This window comes from Labeo rohita, chromosome 10 (assembly GCF_022985175.1).
Source record: "Labeo rohita strain BAU-BD-2019 chromosome 10, IGBB_LRoh.1.0, whole genome shotgun sequence".
NCBI classification, from domain to species: Eukaryota; Metazoa; Chordata; class Actinopteri; order Cypriniformes; family Cyprinidae; genus Labeo; species Labeo rohita.
The window spans coordinates 608235-635739 of record NC_066878.1 but is presented as its reverse complement, the minus strand read 5'-3'; the positions used below and the strand labels follow the sequence as shown (position 1 = coordinate 635739).

Here is a 27505-nt window from a genome sequence, read left to right as displayed (position 1 = left end):
TCAGCACTGATTTCTGAAGGATCACGTGACACTGAAGACTGGAGTAATGATGCTAAAAATTTAGCTTTGATCACAGGAATAAATTACATTTTAAAATATATTCAAATAAAAAACAGCTATTTTAAATAGAAAAAAAATGAGCAGAAGAGACTTCAAAAAACACTGAAAATCTTACTGTCCAAAAACTTTTGACTGGTAATGTATATGCACTGTATTAAAGGAGAAGTCCACTTCCCAAAATTGACAGATAATGTGCTCACTCCCTTGTCATCCAAGATGTTCATGTCTTTCTTTCTTCCGCCATAAAGAAATTATGTTTTTTTGAGGGAAACATGTTGCCCCGATTTTGAACTTCCTAAATGCAGTTTAAATGCGGCTTAAAAACGATCCCAAATGCACTTGTAAATGATCCCAGCCAAGGAAGAAGGGTCTTATCTAGCAAAACGATCGGTGATTTTCATAAAGAAATGACAATTTATATACTTTTTAATGTAAAACACTCATCTTGTCTTGCTCTGCCTGAACTGTTTTTTTCCAGTTCATGACACTTAGGGTATGTCGAAAAACTCCTATCTCATGTTCTCCCTCAACTTCAAAATTATCTTATATCACTGTTTTACCTTTTTTGTTGAGGGTGTTTGATCTTCTTTGCATGTTCACTTTGCAATGTCCTGCAGCGATGTAGAATGATTTTGAAATGATTTTTTAAGTTGAGGGAGAAAATACGATTGGAGTTTTTAGACATACCCTAACTGTCTTGAGTCAGAATACACAGAGTTCAAGGAGAGTAAGACAAGACGAGCATTTGAGATTAAAAGTATTTAAATTGTATTTTTTTAATAAAAATAACCGATTGTTATGCGATAAGACTCTTCTTCCTCGGGTGGGATTGTTTACAACCGCATTTGGGATCGTTTGAAGCCGCACTTAAACTGCATTTTAGAAGTTCAAAATTGGGGCACCGTACCAGTCCATTATATGGAGAAAAATACTCAAATGTTCCCCTCAAAAAAATATATATATTTCTTTATGGCTGAAGAAAGAAAGACATGAACATTTTGGATGACAAGGGGATGAGTACATTATCTGTCAATTTTTGTTCTGGAAGTGGACTTCTCCTTTAATATTAACTTCTTGTTTATTTAACTGTTGTTTTAAATCAATATCTCATTTGCAAACTCCCTTCTGTCATCATTTACTCACCCTCATTTCATTTCAAAGCTGTATGCATTTCTTTCATCTGCTGATATTTTGAAAAATGTTACTAACCAAAACTTGCTCCCCATTGACTTCAATTGTATTTTTTGAAAGTGGAAATTCTTCAAAATATCCTCTTTTTTGTTGCACAGAAGAAAGAAACAACATGAGAGTAAGTAAACGATGAGAAAATAGTCAAATGGTAAGTCATAAATGACTGCATGTGTCATTTTCATCAATGAGAAACTACCTGACCACCACTGCCCTCTTCTGTCCGTAAGAGTAACTCTCTCATTGTGCTCATATTGTATGTGAGACTCAAACTCAGCATTTCAAAATAAAATGTCTTTATCTTCCTCAACTAGCTCCCTGAATTTAAGCTTCTTTATTTGTGCTAAGGAGGTTGTTTGCTGTCAGCTCAAAGTTGCAATTCCAGGATCAGCTGTATTTTTGTGAATAGATATGTTGAATTCCTATGCCTGCATTTCTCTTTCATTCTCTGCTTTGCTTTGACATTTGATTTGTCAGGGCTTGTGTTGAAGATGAGAGTTTATCATGAACAAAAATGAAAAGGATTTGGATCAGGCGTTGTTGGTTTTGACTGCAAACTATGCACTCTCTGATTAACTTAAGCTTGATAAAATGAAGCTCTCAAAGAGCTGTGCAATTTCAGTACTGAACAGTACCTATTTACTCACCCTTATGTCATAACAAACTTGATATTTTGCAACACCATTGTATAAAAAACATTTCCATTCATGTTCCACAGAAGAAACAAAGTCATACGGGTTTGGAAATTCAAGAGGGTGAGTAAACGATGACACAGTATTTTGGTTTAAGCTGCCGTTCCGCAAGTTATTTGTTTGCCAATGTGGCACTGTTAACAGATTGTTCGATTTTCAAATGAGGTTCAGATCAGTAATGCATTTGCTGGAAATTGCGAAACATTTTGATCATGAAGAAACTGTTTCTCTAGCCAACTCTTTGCTTTGGTTTCACTTGAAAGTGTCTATTTCAACAGTCGCCGTATCTCTTATCTTCATCTTCAAACTGGCTATACAGAAAATCACTCATCATCAGATCAGCCATCATATTTATCATTCTAATAATTACTGTTATCTTCAACACAATTTACAAAACACACTTTGGGGCTTTCCAGGTGCTGTTTACACAACTACTAATTAGGTTAAGTGGTTGGGAAAACTGGACATGTCTTTTTATGGTTAGTTTTCTACAGCCCGATGTTGGATTACCCAAGAAACATTTCCTCATAGTTTTAAGTCATACCTGTTAAAAGAATAATTTTGGTTTTAAATATTAAACAAACTTATAATGGCCTGTTGGCTGTCTGATATTAACAGTGCCAACCAAAGTATCTATCTAAACCAACATAATTGTCACATATCCGAACCCATATCTTTCTAATACCCTTTACCCTCCATTTAACTGTTTCTCAGATATCTTTGTCTTTTCATGGGAACATGCACATATGTGACAGCTGCAGAGTGGTAAGAATCAAAACAATTGCTTCAGTACAAGGACAAAACAAATGCTTCACTTTCATTCTCCACATAACAACACACAGTTGTTTTCAATCTAAATAGGTTCCAGTTAGAGCCAAAAATAACTTTACAGCCTAATGCCTAAAGTTCTTTTTATTTGTCTTCTTTAAAAAAAAACATCTATGCAGTGATGCTTTAAATACTTTTGCATTTCCTTTACAACTGTGAAATAATGAAGCTTCACTCAAAATAAAGATTCTTTTATCTAGAACCATTTTTGACTATATAGCAGGGTTGCCAGGTTTTCACAACAAAACCTATCCAATTTCTACTCAAAACCAGCCCAATTGTGTTTCGAGGGGGTTCTCCTGTTAAAAATCACATTCTATGGGTTAAAATCCAAGTTTTTTGGTAGGGTTCCCCTGGTAAAATTCACATTCCAGGGGCTAAATATCATGTTATTTGGGTCGCTTTAATCCGTGAGAAAACCCTGGACTTGGCAACACTACTATATAGGCAAGGCTCTACAGTGCAATTATTTCAGTCGCATTTGCGTGCATCTATGAAAAAATATTTAGGAGCACCAGTGCGACTCACCCAATGTGTTTGTGCTGAGGGGAGCTTCAAAGGTTTCTAAATGTGTTTGCAACATTTTATAATGTATCACAGACATATCTCACGAATCCTTTCAAAAGCAAAGTGTGAGAGAGTGTAAATAAGAGATTCATTGTGCAGTGTAGAAAGCTTTGTTGATTATAAGGGAAGTTTGTAAGACTGTGATGAACTAAGATGAGTCACAGCTTGTAATGTTTTTAAGGGAGTTTGCAAATGAGATATTGATTTAATGCAACAGTTAAATAAAGGCGGCTTCAAACGATCCCAAATGTGGTTGCAAACGATCCCAACCAAGGAAGAAGGGTCTTATCTAGCGAAACGATCGGTTATTTTCATTAAAAAATATATAATTTAAATACTTTTTAATCTCAAATGCTCGTTTTGTCTTGCTCTCCCAGAACTCTGTGTATTCTGGCTCAAGTCAGTTAGGGTACTTCGAAAAACTCCAATCGTATTTTCTCCCATAACTTCAAAAACCATCTTAAAATCATCCCACATCGCTGCAGAAGGACCGACCCAGTCTTTGCAAAGTGAACATGCAAAGAAGATCAAACACCCTTAACAAAAAATGTAAAACAGCAACATAGGACAATTTATGTAAAAAGTACATAAATTGTATTATTTTTATGAAAATAACCAATCGTTTTGCTAGATAAGACCCTTCTTCCTGGCTGGGATTGTTTACAACCGCATTTGGGATCGTTTGAAGCCGCATTTAAACTGCATTTTGGAAGTTCAAACTCGGGGCACCATATCAGTCCATTATATGGGGAAAAATGCTGAGATGTTTTCCTCAAAAAAAATAATTTCTTTATGGCTGAAGAAAGAAAGACATGAACATCTTGGATTACAAGGGGGTGAGTACATTATCTGTAAATCTTTGTTCTGGAAGTGGACTTCTCCTTTAAGTGACTTACATTTCTGACTGTAACACTATTGCCTGATTTTGCTCTATTTCTTCATCAAAAATAGTTTGAAACAAGTCACAACTGAGCCACTGCGCATCTCCATTCAATCAGAGAGATGTTTCGTTTATAAATGAACGTGCATTTTTAAACGAATCTAGTAAGTCAATGATTCAGTTAACCATTCATAAAGTCACTTGCTTTATTCCTGAATGAATCTGCTGTTTGAACGAATCAAATGAATAAATGATTCCATAACTAAATAAGTGACTGGCTGCCACCTACTGGCAGATTTAGTTTCATTTCTAAAGTTTCTTTTCAGTAATTTAAATGATTTAATATTTCTGTATTCAAAATTTAATATTTAAAACATTAATCTCAACAAGAATTTATGAATTTGATTGCACTCATCCCACTTCTTAGCCTCATTAAACATATGAAAAAACACCTACAAGCCACTTTTGTGTTCTTCTGTGCCACCTCTGTAGTACAAATTAATTTTGTTAATACTCTTATTCTACTTGTTCTTATTCTGTTGTTTTAATTAGAAATTGTAAAAAGCTTTGAATATATATATATATATATATATATTTTTTTTTTTTTTTTTTTTTTTTTTTTTTTTTACAAATTTTACATAAAAGATGACGTACTTTTAATAAAGTTAGAAAAATGCCATTACAAAGGTAAAAACAAAATTCTCCTGAAAATCACTTGAAAGCGTCAAATATCACCTCGTAATGGGAAGGCTAATTTTTGATCAGATTTTTTGATTATTGATTGGAAGGTGCTTCTGAAATTTTGACTTTGTTTTTTAAGTTAGGAGCACAAGTGCTCACCCAAAAATGAACATTTGCTGAGAATGTACTCACCCACAGAGTTTGTTTCTTCATCTAAGCAGATTTGGAGAAATGTATCATTCCATCACTTGGTCACCAATGGATGCTCTGCAGTGGATGGGTACCGTCAGAATGAGAGTCCAAACATCTGATAAAGCATCACAATAATCCAGAAGTAACCCACACAACTCCACACTATCATTTAAAGGGATAGTTCACCCAAAAATGAAGATTCTGTCATTAATTATTCACCTTCATGTCGTTCCAAACCTGTAGGATGTCATCTTCAGTACACAAATTAAGATATTATTGAGGAAATCTGAGAGCTTTCTGACCCTGCATAGACAGCATTGCAACTGACACGATCAAGGCCCAGAAAGGTGGTAAGAACATTGATAAAATAGCCCATGTGACATCAGTGGTTCTACCTTAATGTTATGAAGCTACGAGAATATTTTTGTGAGCAAAGAAAACAAAAGTAACAACTTTATTCAACCATTTCTAATCTCCCGTATCAGTCTTCAACACACATTCATGAGAGTACCATGACGCGTACATGTGCATTCCTCTGCTTGAAAACTTCAAATCATTGTTTCCAGCTAAAATACAAGTCCTCTATCCATAATATTGTTTTGGAAATAGAAACAAACTCATCTACATTTATGATGGCCTGAGGGTGAGTATATTTTGAGAAAATTTTCATTTTGGGTGAACTATTCCTATAAGAATAGTGCTATAAGAATAGAGTTCTTTACTGAACATTATGCAAAAACCTTTACTAAAACTTAAAAAGAAAACGTTCTCTACCATATTGGTTTCTTCAAGTATACACAAATAAGGAACTGTTTGGTTTGGAAAATATCTTGTTTTCATTTGTATGAGAAGAAAAAGCTCATGGTAATTATCTTTTCTTGAGAAATGAAAGTAATGACACATTTCATCAGTTTTATGAGATGCTTCTGACCTACAGACCTTCCAAGGAAGAGACAGGAAGGCAGTTGTGTGGAATTAATTTGAAGAGGTAGCTGTGAAAAACAAAAAGAAATTTACAGTGAGTAAAATAAATAAATATAAATTCACCGTGCCTTCTCTATCAACCTCTGTCAATTCCAGGTTAAAAATTAAAGGTTACAGTGGCTCTTGAAAACTTGTGGTATGTGACAAACTCGTGCCAAGATTTTTTTTTTTTTTGTAATGTGATCAAACTCACCTAACAACTTTTAATGTTATGGTTGTCATCATTCAAGGTAGATAAGCAAGATGGTGATGAGTTGACTGATGGTGAGTTCACAGACTCTTCTTGCCAAATATGAGTGCAACGAGAAATCATTGAGATGAAATTATAGGACAGATGAATACAAGATTACCAGAATCTTTCTCAGGAATCACATTTTCATAATTGATATTTTGCAATAGTTTTTCGTAGAACTTTCTAATAGGCCATTAATGTATTATTTTCAAAGTTTGTTAAATTTAACATTCTTTGTTAAATATCTGTAATGGAATAAAAACGACAAGAACCCAGTTAGGAGCAAAAATATAAAGTAACGTCTTTGAGGGGAAAAAACAGACATTTCAGCTTTTTTAATTAATGATTGAAGTTGTTTGGCTGTACAAACTAAATTCTAGAGTTGAAAACTCCAGTCTCCTGTAACATTGTTTCTTCTAAATTTTGACTTGTATTTATGTACTGTGGTATTTATGTCATAAAATATATTGTTCTGACTCAATTATCTGATTAATTACAGTGAAAACTGTCTCTATCTTCCTTGTATCTACATAGAGGAGGAACTGTTCGAAATATTTCGCTTTGGGAAAAAGCTCAGGCTAATCATCTTGAGAAATGGAAGTAAAGACATCAATTTTATGTTATGCTTCTGAGATAAATACAATAGAGGGTTTGGTCAATTACCCAGATGCGCGAACATATTGGCGATAATCGGATGTAAACAACAGCATCGATTGCACAATTAATGTACTACTAAGACGTTGTGCTAATTTATGCTGTCTAAACCAGGAAAAAACGTGTGGAAGCTGCTAACTGATATAGAAAATGACTTAGTAAGCAGGAAAGCACGCAATATTTTGACAAACTAAAATTAATAGGTGGTAAAGATACGTAGATGAGCAATAACAATAAAGATATTAGCCTAATATTATACCTAACTGATCGGAAATAATAACAAAAGCGAATGTTATCAAGATTCCTGCCATGGATATCCTGGTTTTGGCCAACCACAAACGCCTTTTGTTCCTCAGTTTTTTACGCCCTGCTCCTTGATTTGGCAATCTATAGTACTCCAAATGTTTTTTTCCTGTCCGACCGATTACAGCTCAAAGCATGACAATAACTGACCATTTTCAGGAACAATAATCAGCAAAATATGCGAGTTTCATTTGGTTCAGTGGCATTGTTTACCTTAAGTGTCGCCAATACGGCCAATTGATAACGCCTTGTGAAAACACTTTAAACAATCTTTCTGGATTCATTCAGTTCACTGTGCCTTTCTGTTAGCTTGTGTCCATAAATACTGTGGTAGTATATTTATGTACTAAAATATATAGTTCTGATTCCAAATTGCAAATGAATAAACGTGCATAAGTCCTAAATTATATGTATATTGCACTGCATCACTTCATATTCGCGAATTCCGTTGGCAACCACCAACAACCCACTGAGCAAACGACCTCCAGACGACGTCATTTCAACGTCTTTGTCGTAATATAGACCACCAACAAACTATATTAATTGGCGGAAGAATTGTTTTTTTACCTGAATAATTAAACGTATGTAAACATTTAAAACCATATTTTGGTAGCCGCCGTTTTATAACAGCAAGGGGCAAGGGGCATCATAAAAATCACAGTACATGTAACTCACGTTTTGTGATTTATTTCACGAATTCCTTCGAATGTAATTTCGTGCTCTTCTCTCACACTTCACTGTACAGCTACTAGACCCTCTCAAGTGAGTTTATGAACTTGGACAGCCTCCTCCTCGTTTTTGTGTAAACTCATCCTAAAGTCACTTCCCCGCCCCCGGCACTCAAAGTCAGTGCGCGGCGTGCGCGTCTCATTCTACCTGCTGAACGCGCACTGATTGAAGCATGGCCAAATCTCAGTCGAGACGCTGCTGCTTCTGCATAGCCGCTTTTTTGTGCATTGTTGCAATTATCTGCATATTCATAATTTTTGCCACCAAACAGAGATGCGCGTTTACGCACGCAGCTGTTTCTGCGGACTCTCTGATGTGCTCCGACGTTGGCAGGTAAGAAGACAGTCGCGTTATGCTAATTACGATCCGTACCTTAACCATTGAAAATATTATACTGAAGCAACACTTACTTTCAGTTCAATACAGTACAGCTGGGGTACAAGTTAAGACAGCTAAATTGCATGTCAGGTTACGGGAATTGTTTGCTGTCGGCACGGTTTGTTTAATATAAAGACGTAATGCTTTAAGTATCTCAAAAAGTGATTTACAATGCACAATATAACAATGTAGAGAGATAATCAGTTTAAGAGATTAGATAATGCAGCGTTGCACAGATGGTGACAGATGGTGAGTTTGGATACACTTGTACTTGATGGATCTAATAGATTTAGAATAACTAGAATTCTGACATATAAAAATGACAAAAAAAAGCCACATGCAATTTTGCTGACATATCATCATTAACATTCTGTGCATTCTGGGTCAAAATGTTTTCTGCAACCATTTAAACTCTGAGTGATGCTGTAAAACCATATCCAAGGTCTTTTGTTCTAAGAACTGATTAAACTGACAAGAGCCATGGCATTGGTGACAGCCAAGACCTCCTGCTAGTCAAAACTGGATGAACTAGCTTAACAAACCCCTATGGACAAGTCATGCTCTTAGATTGGCACATTTTTTATCCCTCGTCCACGTTTCCTGAAGTTTGTGCCAAACGTACAGAGTGTTTCCTTGTTCAGTTGTGTGAAGGCTTTTATGACTGCATTTCAAAGAACTTGGCTTTGGTGTTTCATCTGGGTCACAATTTAACCTGCGCTAAAAGGATAGAGAGAGGAGTTAGTTCGGTTTCCAGGCATATCCTGGATAGAGGAGGCATTTGTCCTCTTTTGGATTCATGTCATGAAATGCCTGGAACTCGTCAGACAAAGCAAAATCTGAATGTGAAAGAAGTAAAGAACATTGCGTCTCCACAGACACCGCGGTTACTCACAGTCTGGTACATCAGCATATAACAGAGGTTTCTCACTTGCTTGCATCATATAAAAGGGAGATTTTTTTGTGTCTTGCATGAGTGTCATGCTGATGACATAAGACAAGACATGCACAGCCATTGACACATCTTAATGAAAGTTATTTTTCAGTATTCAACCCCTAAAAGCAAATACTTTTTTGGTGGCTCATTCAGACCACAACTTGTGTTGTCATCAAAGCTCTGTAAATACTGGTCACAGACACTGAGATTTACTTTCAATTTCACCAAGCTGATTACTCACAAAAAAACTCCCACAGATCTTGTTTTCTGTTCATATCAAGTCTTATATTGACGTAACAAAGTGGTTAGGTTAAAAAACGTACTTTTTAAAATTATTCTTTACCTTAACACATTACATTGTTTATTCAGACTGATTCGGCACAAGAGGCAGGATGTATCGCATGAACCAATCACAGCCAGTTATATGCAATCATACATGCAATACATGACTTTCCCACGTTGATTCTCAAATACCCCTCACCAAATTCACTGCATGCTTTAGGGGGTCTGTTAAAACAGGACAGGCTCAGGGGAGGCAAGAGAGACGCGGACTCCCGCTGTAGCTATTTTGGATGGAAAAACATGTGCCTGCTTGGTGCAGACTTTAACAACTTCATATCTAAAATGTATCTCAACTTTGTTTCAGTTGTCTTTTCTAAATAATCTGAGAAAACAATTGAATTCATATTAAAATCTCTAACCACAACCCCCATCTGGTTATGTCCCCCCTAAAAATTTAATTGCAAGCAACTCTGTTTATTGTAAATAATGTAATGGACACATACTTATACTTACTTGTGTAAGAAGTAAAACAATATAAAACGCAAAAAAGCATTTTATTTCAGAAATGCTTTGAGTCCCCCTTCCTGTGCCTCACAGTGGTTTGGTCCACTGCCTGCTTTCCCCCTTTACTGATACACAACACACACAAGTCCAGCGGGAGAGGGCAAAGTTCTAAAGTAGTTATGTGTGAATAACTAGGCTATTTTATTTACTTTAAACATCGGATGAAGTGATGCTTTATCTTTAATACGGATGATGTTGGATCATTATTAAATTAGTCATGACAAAAAAAAATGATATCTGATGTATTTTTCAATGAGCGATTATGAGGCTGTCAAGCTTAGCTTAGCTTGTCACCCACTACAACTAACATGGCAATATGCTTGTGTGTGAACTGATATTAGGCTAATATTGTAAACCTACCGATGTGTTGGGTTTTGCTCAGTATGATGTTAAAGGGGTCACCGGATGCTAAGTTCTCTTTTACATGTTGTTTGAACATTAATGTGTGTTGGCAGTGTATGTACAAATCTACCCTATAATGATAAAAATCCATGCAGTGGTTTTTAATTAATCTGTAAAAATAATATTTCCTTTTTCAAATCGAGCCGTTCTCAGATGCCTGTCGGTGTGGCGTCACACCCACAGAGGCCGCTCCCATGATAGTTGATTGACATGAGCGTTTTAGCTCAGATCAGCTGTAACAGTCCGCCCTCTTTGTTTCGATGCCGGAGCAGGGATGTAAGTTAGACAAGAATTGAGCGATTGAGGTGTTGTGTTGCTGGATGTAATAATTAACATAGTGGTCGTCATTTACGTCCGACATCTGAGCTGCTGAAGATGCAGTAGAGTACGTTTGTTTGTGAAGGGAATGCGCCTCTCGATCTACATATAGCCGTCTGTGTCCATCTATGTTCACTTACAGCAGAAGTGAGTATAAGGGTTTTTTTATGAATCTTTGCGATCGCTTTTCCTAATAAAGTGCTAGTTAGCAAGTTTAGTGGCTAAATGCGGCTAAAGTAAACAGGCTTGTCGCTCCACAGTGAGAAGAGAGGGGCGGGGCGAGCAGAGCTCATTTGCATTTAAACCAGCCTTGACCAGAATGGGATGATTTTTTGCAGAGCTGATTTTGGCAAGGTAAAAAGAGTGTTGTTTTACACAACCATTGAGAATTTTTAACTAAAGTATATTATAGACTTTTCATTAAGACCCTTGTTACACCTGGCTCAAAGATGTAACATTAAGGGAGACAACACGGCGGAATAACTTAAAACATAATATTTATTACAACAAAATTAACCAAAATAACATAATCAGGACATCAGTATCAGTAGATTCGATCAGGGTGAAATGCAAATGAAGGGATGCACAATGAAGTGTGGTCAGCGCTAGTGAATGAATGCAAAACAAAACATAATGTCACAAATTGGAGCAAACTGCCCACGCAAACTCTGGCAAACTGCCCACGCGTCAGCGGGAGCAGCAGCAGCAAATCATATAAACTTGTGGAAACTGGGCATCCGATGACCCCTTTAAGTGGTAGATCAGTGGGCTTGCTGCAGTTTAATATCTAAATAAAAGACATGCTCAGTCCCAGAAGAAACCTAAATATGTGGAGGACGCAGAATAATTCAGTAATTATAATATGACCACGTGGTAAACCTATGAACCTAACTATTTAAACACGGTCTCCATGCTATGTACACATGCGGTGTACACATATCTATCCTTGCAAGTACAATTTTGGATGTATTACTGTGTCCCCTTCCATAATTGCTCTTGAGCAATTTTATGTTTATTGTCTCCCCCACCCCCCCCCCTACTGTTTGATGAAATTTACGCCCTCATACTGTTGAGATCAGAAGGGTAATGAGAAACATCTGCAAAGCATGATTCATTATTCATTTAACAAAGAACACACAACTTACAATAAAGGAATATACACAATTTGTCAGAAAGCAAAAAATATGCATAGTATATAATCTTAAAGTAGAGTTTTTTTATTTACTTGTGGAAGAGGTTAGTCTTCAGCTGTTGCAAGTATCATTGCCTACATAGTTCAACAATTTGGTGTTTCCTGAAACCATAATTTAAATGAAACTCATCGCCATGGTACGTGGTTTGAACTACAGCGTTCAACTTGTGGTTGGAAGCGTAGTTTGTTAATGTGGCCTTAAAAAAATCCCGTAAACAGTAAGCAAGCCAACATACAGTACAGTTGCAGTGAGGAACATGAAGAGTGAAGGTTGTGGAACAACAGGTCTCCCCTTGATCAGACAATAACTGGCATTTGTAAGAATGGAATTTCCACTCCATTTGTTCTCCTTGTTATCTAGGACAGAAAACTAAAGTATCAAAGGGAAATTTTAGATTTCTTTCCTATGGGAAACTCTTTGTATTGACTTGTGTTGTAAAAGTTGCTGTATAAAGTTACTGTAACACTGACCTAATCTTTAATCTCAACTTTTTAAATATAACAACAAACACTGAATTGTTGACTTCAAAAATGCACATACCGTCACAATCTGATAATATGCTTTCAAAGACTATTCATTTTTGTGAATATGAGAGATACATCATTATGTGATTGATGGTCATTGTTGTATCACTTAACATTGGTATAAAGACTGTGGCATTCTATAAGCAGTTTTCTCATGTTTCAGATGGTTAATTTATTAAAGATCTCACATTTCCTTTTATCAGTTGAGGACATCCTGTGAAATCAGACATTTGAGATCATCCCTTGTGGTATATTACTCTATTATTTCAAAATCACTACTGCGTGCAGAGACACAGCCACCCATATATTGCTTAAAATACAAGAGCGTGCAAAAACTTATCTTCTAGAAAGCAAGAATTTTCTGAATTCTGCTCCAATTGTGTATGTGTATGTGTGTGTGTGTGTGTGAACTCTTTAAGGTTCACTGAGCTCTCGGGTGTCCCTTCTACTCTGGCTCAGACTTGCCTCAAGATTCTCATTTTTCATACTGACAAAAACACATAAAGAAACAGTGATGTGTCCGCAGCAAATGTGTTTGTGAATGTGACACATACCCCAAAGCCCAGTGTTTTTAGTGTTGTGAGTTTTTTAAAAACACTTGAATGCAGAGATCATTTTAAGACTGACAAATATTACAATTTTCAAAATAAAATCAAAGGAAATATATATGTTGTATAACAACCTAAGCTCATTTCTTCTTATATTCCCATTATTGAAATATTAAAAAAATTCATTCTCAGTATTTAATGCTCAAAATTATAACTTAAAGGATAAGTTCAGTTCTAGAATAAAAATTTCCTGATGTTTTACACACCCCCATGTCATCCAAGATGTTAATATCTTTCTTTCTTCAGTCGAAAAGAAATTAAGGTTTTTGAGGAAAACATTCCAGGATTTTTCTCCATATAATGGACTATAATGGGTTCAAGTTTCAAATTGCAGTTTCAATGCAGCTTCAGCAGGAATAAGGGTCTTGTCTAGCAAAACGATCTGTCATTTAAAAAAAAAAAAAAGAACACTTATTCCATTCCATTACAATATTTAATTACATAATGCGTGAGGTCTTGCTAGTGCAAGATAAGCATTTGTGGTTAAAAAGTATATACCTTTTTTTTTTATTTTTAGAAAATGACCGATCGTTTCGCTAGATAAGACCGTTATTCCTCAGCTGGGATCGTGTAGAGCCCTTTGAAGCTGCATTGAAACTGCAGTTTGGACCTTCAAACTGTTGGCTCCTATTGAAGTCCATTATACTGAGAAAAATCCTGGAATGTTTTTTCAAAAACCTTAAATTTTGAGGTGAAAATGACTGATCTTTACATGAGGTTGAGCCATTTTAACTTTGCACTGAACATTGCACTAGTCAAAGTTGTAACCCAGTGTTAAATTTCAGAGATATTTCTACTGTTCACAGGGACATGCTGCTTCAGGGGGGGCTCAGCGGTGGACGCAGCCATCGCAGCTCTGCTTTGCACTAGTTTAGTCAACCCACAGAGCATGGGCTTGGGTGGGGGATCCATCTTTACCATTATGGACAAAACAGGTATGTCTATGTATAAGCACAAAAAGCACTACACAAGTAAATGAAAATGAGTCATATTATAGTCGTATTATATAATCATATTATAGTTTGTTTTGGCCTTGTGTTCGAGATGATGTAAAGTCAAGTCAAGTCAAGTCACCATTATTTATATACCGCTTTTAACAATACACAATTGTGACAAAGCGGCTGTACAGTATTAAATAGGAAATAGTGCATCAATAATGCAAAAGGGCAACAGTAAACACTCAATTTTCAGGTAAGTGCAGTTGATCATTGGATTCAATGATGTCATCATTGATGATGTCGTAAAGTCAAAGTTTCTTTATTCCCCTTTACATAAACAATTCAAAACACGTCATTCACTATATTTTGACTATGAATCATTGTACACGTCTGATCCAGTTTTTATTAGTACAGCTGAAAAATTATGAAAAGGTGGATTAACCTGTTAGTTTAATGTTTAAACAGTGTTCTTTAAAGAGCCAAAAAAAAAATAGTGAGGATAGATAACGCTGTTTTGAAATAAAAATCTGCATAAACCCAACAAGAGTCCTCTGTTTTTCAAGGCAATGTGAAAATCATCAGCTCAAGAGAAACAGTCCCAAAAGGTGTCCAAAAGGATCTGCTGTACAAGTGTCCGAAAACCACTCCATTTGCTCTAGGTAAAGCTCTTCTACATGAAAACATGAAAATATGTCTCATTTAGACAGGTTCAAGGGTTAGTTCACCCACTCTTGTGAACGTGCATCCACAAGTAACACAGTAGAGGTGAAAATGTGGAATAAAGTCGCTATTTTTGGTTTTGTTTGCGCACAAAAACTATTCTCGTAGCTTTGTAACCTTTCATTTTAGAAAAGTTCACCCAACATTTACATCATGTATTCAGCCCTAATGTCACATTATTTCCTTTCTTCCATTAAAAGCAATGGTGTTTTTTTTTGCAGTTCAGCTGTAAACAGTTGAGGTCAAAAGTTTTCATCCTCATTTCAGAATCAATAAAAATGTTAATTATTTTACCAAAACAAAAGGGATCATACAACATGTATGTTATTTTTTTAGTACTGACCTGAATAAAATATTTCACATAAAAGATGTTTACATATAGTCCACAAAAGAAAATAATAATTGAGTTTATAAAAATAACCCGGTTCAAAAGTTCATATCTCCCTGATTCTTAATACTGTGTTGTAACCTTAATGTTCCACAGTTGTGTTTTTTGTTTAGTGATAGTTGTTCATGAGTCCCTTGTTTGTTCTGAACAGTTAAACTGCCTGCTGATCTTCAGGATAATCCTTAAGCTCCCACAAATGTTTTGGTGTCCAGTATTTTTGTGTATTTGAACCCTTTCCAACAATGACTGTATGACTTTGAGATCCATCTTTTCACACTGAGGACAACTGAGGGACTCATATGCAACTATTACAGAAGGTTCAAATGCTCACTGATGCTCCAGAAGGAAAAACCATGCATTAAGAGCTGGGGAAAACTTTTGAACAGAATGGAGAATGTACATTATTCTTATTTTGCCTAAATATCATATCTTTTTCATTTAGTACTGCCCTTCAGAAGCTACAGCAGACATGTTTCCCAGAAGACAAAATAAGTTAAATTTACCATTTTACCTTTCAGGAGCATCATTGAGTGTTTGAACCTTCTGTAATAGTTGCATATGAGTCCCTCAGTTGTCCTCAGTGTGAAAAGATGGATCTCAAAGTCATACAGTCATTGTTGGAAAGGGTTCGAATACACAAAAATGCTGGAAAACCAATGAATTTGTGGGATCTGAAGGATTTTTCTGAAGAACAGCAGACAGTTTAACAGTTTAACAAACAAGAACTCATGAACAACTATCACTTAAAAAAAAAAAAAAAAAAAAAAAAAAAAAAAAAAACAGCTGTGGATCATTTATGTAACAACACAGTATTAAGAATCAAGGGGATGTAATTTTTTTAACATGGTAATTTTTATAAACTCAACTAATATTTTTTTCTTGTGCATTATGTGAACATTTTTACGTGAAATATCTTAATCAGGTCAGTACTTAATAAACAATAATATGCATTTTGTATGATCCCTCTCATTCTGGTCAAATAAATAGCATTTTTATTGATTCTTAAAGGGGGTTGTAAACATTTGATCTCAACTGTAAATCACCATCCACTTTCCTTGTATTTTCCTTGAAAAACAAACTTGGACTTTCTGCTTTTGCCTTTTATGGAAGATGAAAATAAATGGCATGAGAAAACGATGACATTTTTTCCCATAAACATGCATTTGGAAATATACAAAGTACAATGGGGCATTGTTTGTAGGATAGGGGAATTTTGTCTTAAGGGGAATTTAGTACTGAAGTTGACTTGTTTTGCTTGTTTCTTTTTTTTTTTTTAATGTACTTCCTGGACAGTTCAAATGCCATTCTGACTGATTATAGTCACTACTGCCAAACATATTTACCCAAACTCTGTGCAGCTGCCTAAATGTTCACACGCTGTTCATATGTAAAAATGCAACTCTGATTATGACTGTTTTTATGTAATATTTTTACTTCTTAGATAAGAGATTAATTTTTTTGTCTTCCTCAAAGCATACGTTTGTAATTTGGAAAAGAAAGAAACTCACTGTGTTGTTCTTTGTAATGCAGTAACGTCCACTGAAAACAAAACGAAAGCTTTTTGTAGCTGGGAATAATCTGATTTGGCAGTGTATACAGTGTTTCTTTAAAAGTGCTTTTCTTTTTTTGTTGTTTTAGACCAGTATTACTCAAGACTTTAAATTTGTCTTTCCTTTCCTTGTCCATACTTAAGGTTAGGGATTTAAATAGTGGCCTAACCCTAATATTTAACATTGGTAGATACCTAACAGCGTAGCAACACCCTGACAAACACACACACAGAATTGTGGCAGTACATTTTGCATGGGCAAGCTTTATATAGATCTTCAGAAAATTAAGAAAAAAGTTTAGATCTAGAAAGTATGACACATACAATATCTATTATTAATGCATTTATTTAATCAAAAATTCAGTAAAAGCAGTAATATAGTGAAATATTACAACCAATATTGGTTTGTTGGCACCTCACAGGAAGTCACTGGATAGGTGTACCAGGAGAACTCCGCGGCTATGAAACAGCTCACCAGTTGTATGGAAAGCTGCCCTGGGCCAAACTATTCGAGCCCTCCATCAAGCTGGCAAGAGAGGGCTTCCCCATGCCAGCCTACCTCACTTATTTCTTGCAGAAAGATATAATTAAAAATCTGGTGAACGGCACTGAACTTTGGTAATGTATCTACTCCAAACAAACCCATACACACTAACTTGTACATCACCGTTTGTTATGACTGCCATCGCAATGTAATAGTTTATTTAAGGCACAAGTATGATGAACCTTGACGAGCATTCCTAAAGATCAATGTCAAAGAAGTAGGTTACGACTTAGCCGCAGGCTAACCGCGGGAAATATAAGACCTCCTTCATTGTTGGGTAATAAGAAACTTTCTACAGCATGAATTGAAAGCAGCATTGATCCTATCTCCAGTTTTTTATTAAATAACATTTTGTTTGTTGTAAAACATAATTTGCTAAATTACATACTATAACTCACTACATATGTATGTATATAGAGTATATGTGACCCTGGACCACAAAACCAGTCATAAGGGTCAATTTTTTTAAATTGAGATTTATACATTGTCTGAAAGCTTAATAAATAAGCTTTCCATTGTTTGTTAGGATATGACAATATTTGGCTGAGATACAACTATTTGAAAATCTAAAATTTAAGAGTGCAAAAATATTCAAATACTGAGAAAATCGCCTTTGAAGTTCTTAGCAATGCATATTACTAATCAAAAATTAAGTTTTGATATATTTATGGTAGGAAAGTTAGTACAGTAGGACAAAAGTCCTAATGATTTTTGGCATAAAAGAAAAATTAATCATTTTGACCCATACAGTGTGTTTTTGGCTACTGCTACAAATATACCCGTGCTACTTAAGACTGGTTTTGTGCTCCAGGGTCACATATATAATAATGTTAACATTTACTAAATTTTTCCATTTAAAACAAATGCTGTTCTAACTTTGTAATCATCAAATAATTATGGAAAAGACATTTAAAACAAGAATATTAAACAGCACTAAATTCCGCATTTGTAGCACATGAATTATAAACTAAATGTAGACATTTAATTTTAAAATATTACATAAAATGTAAAAGTAGTGGACAGTATTATTGTTTTTACTGTATTTTTGCTTTTTTTATGCATGTATATACAGTATATGTGACCCTGGACCACAAAACCAGTCATAAGGGTCAATTTTTTTTAATTGAGATTTATACATCATCTGAAAGCTACATAAATAAGCTTTCAGTTGTTTGTTAGGGTAGGTACAACTATTTGATACAACTATTTGAAAATCTAAAATCTGAGGGTGGAAAAAACATTAAAATACTGTGAAGCAAAATAATATTTTTATTGTATTTTTGCTCAAATTAATGCATCTCTTGAACATTGGAGTCTAATTTATATAAATATAAATTAGATAAATAATAAATATTATATAAACATATCTCAGTGAAATTTATCGATACATATTTGAATTTTTTCTGACTTTTTTTCAAGTTTACATCTCGCAATTCTGACTTTTTTCTCAGAATTGCATGATATAAACTCACAATTGCAAGTTGCAAGTTAAAGTCCAGTTCTGACGGGGGAAAAAGACATGTTTTCAGAATTGCAAGTTTAAATCTCAATTGTGAGTTATAAAGTCAAAATTGCAAATATAAATTTGCAATTCTTAGAAAGAAGACACAATTGCGAGATACAAATGTGCTGTTCTGAGAGTTTATATCTTGCAATTCTGACTTTATTTTTCAGAATTTAGTTTAAATCTCACAATTCTGAGTTTTTTTCTCACAGTTGCAGGTTTATATCACACAATACTGAGATAAAAGTCAGAATTGTAAGATTTAAAATGACTTTTTTTATTCAGTTTCTAATTTCCATATAAATGACACCATTTTAATCGAAACATTTTAGAATTTTTTTGTATTTATTTTATTTGTAGATTTAAATACATTTTAAATTTATTGATGTATTTTTTTTAATTATTGTTATTTTGGAGTAATATATGACCCAAATCTTGTTCTCTGCAAGATTCATCAGATTTTGTTTCACTTGGTCTGGCTTGTTACTTGCTTTCTGTCTGCTTTTTTAAGCTTATATCTTTGTATATGTTCTCCAGTGAACTGTTCTACAAGGACAAGACATATTTACACCCAAGGGACACTCTTAAATTCCCTAAGCTGGCAGAAACCATGGAAACTATCGCTAAAGAAGGAGCCGATGCTTTTTACACTGGAAAAATCGCCTTTGACTTGATACAGGATGTACAAGAGAGAAGTACTAACTGTTTGTATATAAATGGCATACGCTGTAATCAGAACAGATAAAGTGTTTCCGAAATACACCGGGCTTTTTTGGCAGGTGTGCTTATTTACACAGCTTACTTTTGTTTTTCCAGATGGAATGTTATCATTAGAAGATCTGCGCGGTTTTTTGGTCAGAGTCAGTGACGCATGGACAGTCAAAATTGGGGAATACACAATGCACTTCCCTCCTCCACCAGCAGGGGGAGCGATACTCAGCTTTATCCTCCAACTAATGCATGGTAGGAGTAGATCACTAAAGAAAAACTGTGCCAGCTATACTGAATCACTTATAAATTTGCTTGTGAATATTACACCTCCCTTTGTTTTTCTTAGGGTTTGGGCTTTCTTCAGCCTCCAACCAAGGGGACCAGAAAACCTTGACTTTGCATCGGTTCCTTGAGGCGGTTAAGTTTGCGAACGGACAAAAGCGCAACCTCAAAGACCCCCATGTCCACTCTAGAGAATCTAGAGATGTATGGATGCAGCTTCATTTAACATACTGTGGTGTTTGGGCTCATGTTAAAATCAAAATGACATTATTTCCAGCTTTGAACATCCATCTAAAAATTACACAACATCAGAGTTTCTCATGTGCTTCATTTTGTTATATTTGCTGTTTTTGGCAGTAGTAAGCATAATATCAATAGACAATAAGCGTAGGGTTGAGTAAATACTATAAAAGGCCGGATGTTATTTTTCATGAAGGCCACACAAATGCAAGCAATTAATGTCTGAAATGAAATCAAAATATTAGTTAACAAAGCATACGTTCAAAGCAATAGGCTAAATAATTCCACACCTGGCACAAAAAAAAAAAATGAAAAATGCAAATAATGTTCAGACTAAACTGAATTAAATAATCTGGGAAGTTATTATACTAGATTTATTCATGTTTTTCTGGTGCCCTGTGAATGCAGATGGAATACATCAAAGATGAGAAGTTCATTGAGAATATCAGGGCTTTGATCACCAACGACTCCACGCACGGCGCGTCTTACTACAACATCACGCCGTCAGTCGACCGCTTTGGCACCACGCATGTTTCAGTGATGGCAGCAGATGGCACTGCTGTGTCAGTCACCAGTACCATCAACCAAATGTGAGACACATTTATGGCATATGCTCTGTTACAAATCCTGGTAGAAATTATATGTTTTAAAATTTAAAGGGATAGTATGGGAATATATACATGCTGTATGTATATACAGTTGAGGTCAAAAGTTTACATACACCTTGCAGAATCTGTAAGATGTTAGTTATTTTGCCAAAATAAGAGGGATCATACAAAATGTATGTTATTTTTTATTTAGGACTGACCTGAATATGATATTTCACATAAAAAAAAAGTTAGTCTCCACAAGAGAAAATAATAGTTGAATTTATAAAAATGACCCTGTTTGAAAGTTTAAATACACTTGATTCTTAACACTGTTGTTACCTGAATGATCCACAGCTGTTTTTGTTTGTTTTGTTTAGTGATAGTTTTTCATGAGTCCCTTGTTTGTCCTGAGCAGTTAAACTGCCCGCTGTTCTTCATTTCCAACAATGACTGTATGATTTTGAGATCCATCTTTTCACACCGAAGACAACCGAGGGACTCATATGCAACTATTCCAGAAGATTCAAATGCTCACTGATGCTCCAGAAGGAAAAACCATGCATTAAAAACCAGGGGTATAAACTTATAGAATAGAATGAAGATGTGTTCTTTTTTTTTTTGCCTAAATATTTTTTTTATTTCATTTAGTACTGCCCTTCAGAACTGCAGAAAATAGTTACATGCTTCCCAGAAGACAAAATAAGTTCAATTTACCCTGATCTTCAAATTCAAAAAGTTTTTACCCCCTGGCTCTTAATGCAGGTTTTCTCCTTCTGGGGCGTCAGTGAGTGTTTGAACCTTCTATAATGGTTGCATATGAGTCCCTCAGTTGTCCTCAGTGTGAAAAGATGGATTTTAAAATCATACAGTCATTGTTGTAAAGAGCTCAAATACACAAAAAAACAAAAAAAAAGAATTTGTGGAACCTGAAGGATTTTTCTGAACAACAGAGGGCAGTTTAACTGTTTAGGACAAACAAGGGACTAATGAAAAATGAGTAAGTGTCTTTTATGTGAAATATCTTATTCAGGTCAGTACTAAATAAAAAATAACATGAATTTTGTATGATCCCTCTTATTTTGATCAAGTAATTAACATTTTGTAGATTCTGCAAAGTGTATGTAAACTTTTGACCTCAACTGTACACACACACAAAAATACTACTACTGGTCAGTAAAAACTACTATTTTTATATCTTTTGTCTTCAGGTTTGGGTCGACTGTTTACTCTCCTAAAACGGGTATCATCCTCAACAACGAGCTAGCTGACTTCTGCGGCCGAGCAGATTCTGTCACACCAGGTAAAGATCCTTCACCAAATATCTTACATTTTGCATGTCTTGAAACTTCCTGTCATCAAGCTTGTTTTTTTTTTTTCTCTCCAGGTGAGCAGCCTCCTTCCTCCATGGCTCCTACCATCCTCCAGTCCCAGAAGAAGACTCTGGTGATTGGTGGATCAGGAGGAAGTTACATCACCACAGCCATGGCCCTGGTTAGTCAAACGCTGTTTGAAATTAAACAAGTTATTGGTGTTAATAATGTTTAGCCTATTTGAAAATAATAATTTTCTCCACCTCTCCTCACTGAATATTACATTTCTCTTAAAAAATACTCAGAATCCAATCAGTATTGACTTTAAAATTATATTTTTGTTAAAGTACTTACATGTACGTACGCTGCCGTCTGTGTTGCCAAGTCTGCGTTTTTTCCCACATCCCCAATAGTGCTATATTTAGCCCCTGGAATGCAAACTGTACCAGGGGAACCCCGCCAAAAAGCTGTATTTCACCCCCCGGCGTGCATTTTTTACTGGAGGATCCTCCTCGAAACACGACTGGGCTAGTTTTGAGTAGCAGTTAGGCGGGTTTTGCTGTGAAAACCTGGCAACCCTGATTTTCAGATCAAGATTTTTAATGTTTTTTAAGTCTTTTCTGCTCATCAAGGCTGTGCTTATTTGATTAAAAATACAGAAAAAACAGCAATACTGTGAAATATTATTGCAATTTAATTTTAAAAAAAAGGACATAGGTCCTTAGTGGACAAAAATGTCCATGTCAACAAATAAAATTTGAAGCTAGGGAGCACAGACTTAAGTTTGGTCTCATTTTAAAGACGACCCATGGCAGATTATTGTTGATGTAAAAAAAGATTAAAAAGTAAAACCAGCTAAAAAATTACAGAGGTTTAAGTTTATGACAATGCTTAATGAACAATATTTTATAAAACATGTTGAACTCTAAACTTGCTAGAAAATCAAAGCCATAAATCTAAACAAGTTGTGTTCCAAATTTGAAGTTGATATCTCAAAAAATTAGCTTTGAGGAAGATTTTGTTTGGGCGCAGTAACAGATTTTCCCCATTAGATGCCAGCAAAACTGTACTGGTGCACACAGTGGTTGGATTTGTGATTTGCAGTAGAGTTTTTCTCTCTCAAATATTACAAGAACACACACATTTTTTTATGACACACATACAAACCACAGTCTGACATCCATACAAACACACCCATACAATTATAGCTGCATTATTTATCCAATTCTCTATAATATCTTTTCTCTATAATATCTAATATCAAATCTGGGGGAAAAAATGGCAATATCTGGTAAAAAATGGTAAAAAAAATAATAAATAATAATTTTGAAGCCTTGCCAACAAAATGAAAATCTATTAATAAAAATTGTTTTAATTGTTTTAATGGGTTTCAATTTTTGGGAACTATTTTTTGTACCTAGTGCAAAAAAGATTTATTAAAGGAAACAGGGGTGAAATAGTAAAATTCCATTAAAAATACACACCTGTGCAAAAATTTATGCACCTGGCAATAAACCAGGCAACATGATAAAAAAAAAAAAAATGAAAAGGACATAAATGTCCAAAAGGTCACACAAGGGCTAATATACTTTAAAATAGAATTTATTCCTGTGATGCAAAGCTGAATTTTCAGCATCATTGCTCCAATCAATGATTCAGAAATCATTCTAATATGCTGATTTATTATCAATGTTAAAAAGAGTTGTACTGCTTAATTTTTTTTTTTTTTGGAACCTGTGATACTTTTTTCAGGATCCTTTGATGATAAATTATTAACAGCATTTATTTAAAATAGAAATCTTTTGTTGCCATATAAACTACCCTTTAAAGTTTGGAGGCAGTCACTTTTTTTTCTCTGAATGAAATTAACACTTTTATTCAGATTTCTATTTTGAATAAATGCTGTTCTTTTTAACTTTTTATTCATCAAAGAATCCTGAAACAGTATCACAGGTTACAAAAAAAAACATTAAGCAGCACAATATTTCCAACACTGATAATAAATCAGCATTTTAGAATGATTCCTGAAAAATCATGTGACACTGAAGACTGGAGTAATGGCTGATGAAAATTCAGGTTTGCATACGTTCATTTCACAGAAATAAATGATATATACCAGTGTTTTAAACTAGAAAACTTATTTTAAATTGCAATAATATTTCATAATATTATTTTTTTTTTTCAGTTTTTTTGACTTCTTAAAAAACATCAAAAATCTTACTGATCCCAAACTTTTGAACGACAGTGTATCTTCCAGTAAACAAAGTTACTTGAGCTATAAAATTGTCTCATACAGTCTATAAATATTTTATATGTGTAATCAAATGATTTCCTGTGGTAACGGACAGCATCCCACAGTACAATAAAGAAATATCCTGTTGAAAAAAACGAATTTAGTTTAATAATTATATATACATTTTTAAAAGCATTTTAAACATCTATTTGAACTACTACTTTGATTGTATTTTATTTACCAACATTTTCTCTTTACTGTCAATTTTTTTGTTTTGTAATCTTTTATTAAAATATAATAATGTCAGTTTCAAAAAAGTCTGTCAATATTAACTTCAAAATATATTTTTAAAGAAATTTCAAGGATTGTTCAGTAAAAATATTACTTGAGCTATAAAATTGTCTCAGTCATCCATTCATACATATACTAAACGATGCACTAAAATTGATTGTCTGGGATAGTCCACAAAATGCCACAGATGTACTACAGAGAGATCCTGCTGAAAAGGACCAAATTTAGTTTAATTGTTGTATTAAAATCTGTATTAAAACAATTTCATTAAATATAAAATTGTCTGCGTTAATGAACATCCCCTCGTTCTTTTCCTATTTCAGTCCATTATGAACCACTTGTGGTTTGGGATGAACCTTACCGAATCTATCGCTGCTAAAATAGTATTTGTGGACTCCAGCAACAATGTCCAATTTGAGGATGGATACAACAAAGTAAGTATTACTAATATTACGAGGTCACCATGAATCACAATCCCATAATTGCCTGTTGTTAGTGTGGCTGAACTGATTGTAATTGCTCTTACCTCCTCTTGAAATGCCCCCGTCACTGATTATAATCATTTTATCAAACAAGTAATCAAAGTGTACTTTTAAGTAGTTTGTTCTTTTCTTCTTCTCAGGCTGATATCGAGGCAATGAAAAAGTTACGACACAACGTGAAGACAAACACATTTCCGTTTTTAAATGTGGTCAACGGCATCTCAAAAGAAGGACAGTGCCTCAGTGCCGTATCTGACGCCAGGAAGAAAGGCAAGTCGGCGGGATACTGACCCTGCCTCTGTTTGTGCCGTCAGCTGTTAGAGATTGGTGTGGTGATTCATCAGGCCTGGGAGGAAACAGGGTAAGGGTGGAAACAAAGGGTCAGCGCTCCCTTTCAGCGGCGCCTGTAGACACCATAAATTCAAACACGGGGTGATTGTGCACAATGCTGTGTATTTGTCCCTCCATGTCCACTTTGGTTGGACTCTTACCAATGAGAGTTACAGTAATGTTTAAGTGCATGTAAATGTTTTTTGTGTCAGAGAGACTGGGGTTAGTTGTCACACAGAGGAAGTTGTCACAAGGGTTGCATCTCGGAAATCACACTGGGATTCATTTAGGAAAGAGTCAATTGAATAATTAAGGTAGAACTGTGTTGTTAAGATGTTTTTTGACCATAAATTGTCAGGTCAGGGCAAGTTGTCACATATTGCATATGGTATAGAGTGCTGGGGCGGTGGAGTATTTTTGTAGGCCAACCCGGAAAGCCTTAACAGAAACCCAATGGGATTTTTTCACTGGCTTTTGGAAAATTACAGAATATAAGCTCTGTGACCAACAAAAGCTTATGCTTCTTATGCATAACTCTTATGCATTTTGAGGCCTATATACACTTGCCATATGTAACAAGTTATAATGCAAGTTAATAAATGAACTACATGACTTCAAAATCACCACCATTAGGTTTCCAACAACTCTTTAAGTTTTTATTCAAAAAAACATTTTCCTTGAAAGTTTTAGTTAAAGTAGTTTGCATAGTTTAAGCAGATGTATTTTTCTGTTTCCTGTTTGGTTTGATGATGTTTAATGTCCCCGACAACGTCTGTAGTCCCATTTTAGCCATTTGTTAGTTAGTGCCTTTTTTAAGTAGAAGTTTAAAAAAAAAAAATCACAAGTGGTATTGTGATGTATTTTATGTCGTAAAATGAAATATGCAAACATTTTGAGCTTGTGACCTTATTTCAGGCATTAAAATTTCAAAAACCCATTTAAAAAATCATTGACTTCAGATGATGGAACCGAAAATGCTAAATGCTAACTTGTTTGTAGCCTGTTGTTGTAGCCTACAAAAATAAATCATCCCAGCAGCACTCTATATGTTGGTTAAAATATTAGTTGGATATTTTTCTATATGATTCCTTTAACTTTTTGCTGATTTTTATGAACTGTTTTTTTTCTTGGCCAGTAATAATGGAAATGTAAAGTAGCCAAATCTTTTAGCAATGCACAAAAACTATCAGCATAACCATTTTCAGATTTGTACAAAGAAGCACTTACCATCATCCAGCACAGTTTCCTATGAGAGCTAATAGCGAATAACTTGAGGTAAATGTTTCCTAATGCACATATATCTTACTAAATCTATTCCATTTTTTAAGTTGTTACTGTAAATGCTGGGGAAAACTGTTTTATAACAAAACTGAAATGTGAATGCCACCAAATTGTTTTATAACTTGTGAATGTGTTCTAGTTTTCATATGCACTTTTTATATTTTCCATAATTATATTTTTATAAAAATTGTTTTAACTGCATACATTGATTGAACTTCAATCATAAATATTTTATACTTTTCTACTATTTTTATATTGTTTATTGGAGTTGTTCAGACATTTAAGTGGATGGATATTCCACTGTGCCGCATGATGCACTACAGAATATGACATATTAACTGAAATGCATTTAAGTGCATTTCAAATCTTTTTAGTTTATATGTCACAATAAATCCTTTCTAATGTCTTTTTGAGTCTTTTATTTGACTTTCTCTAAGAAAATGGTTCAAGTTCATGCATTAGCACTAGCTGTCCAGACACAAGCTCAAATGAAACCGTGCATAAATCATGAAGACAAGAGAAGTTATAGTCCACAAAGCGTAATGAGATTAAATTCAGTTTTATGTGTTTCACAGTGAGCTGAATGCAAACGGCTTTGAGATATGCATTATTAAAACATGCAAATGATCCTCATTCACGCGACCCCCACTATGAGGCAGGCAAACAGAGGGATGAATTCGTTTCTCTTGTTGTTTTTTATACTAGGGTTAATCACGAATTATATCTCTTACCTCATTTTTTGTTGTTTCTTGCACAAAACGGTCATATTTCAGATCTTCGTGAGCATTTTCCATCTCTCCACAGTACGTGTCTGTCCACTGGCGCTAAATACTCCCGCTCAAAACGCTCGGCGGACGACGCTGCCGCCTTGGGGGCGTGTCTACAAAATGTATGTAGCTACAGCGAATGCGTACAGACT

At 34.8% G+C, this 27505-nt stretch overlaps 1 protein-coding gene across 1 annotated transcript; it reads left to right on the top strand.

Annotated features, from left to right (window-relative positions):
- The first annotated feature begins 8100 nt into the window (after positions 1-8100).
- ggt5b (gamma-glutamyltransferase 5b) lies at positions 8101-26992 on the top strand. The gene is made up of 12 exons (XM_051121274.1): positions 8101-8323; positions 14000-14128; positions 14695-14790; positions 17211-17406; positions 19374-19531; positions 19653-19799; positions 19894-20033; positions 20478-20659; positions 21868-21959; positions 22044-22150; positions 24817-24927; positions 25116-26992. The coding sequence occupies exons 2-12, from the start codon at positions 14083-14085 to the stop codon at positions 25263-25265; spliced, it is 1425 nt and encodes a 474-aa protein (XP_050977231.1). The 5' UTR covers positions 8101-8323; positions 14000-14082; the 3' UTR covers positions 25266-26992.
- Positions 26993-27505: the final 513 nt, after the last annotated feature.

Coding starts and splice junctions, on each gene's coding strand:
- ggt5b (XM_051121274.1), top strand. CDS start 14,083: ATGGGCTTGGGTGGGGGATCCATCTTTACCATTATGGACAAAACAG. Junction 17,407..19,373: donor GTGAACGGCACTGAACTTTG/GTAATGTATCTA, acceptor TATGTTCTCCAG/TGAACTGTTCTACAAGGACA. Junction 20,660..21,867: donor ACCAGTACCATCAACCAAAT/GTGAGACACATT, acceptor TTTTGTCTTCAG/GTTTGGGTCGACTGTTTACT.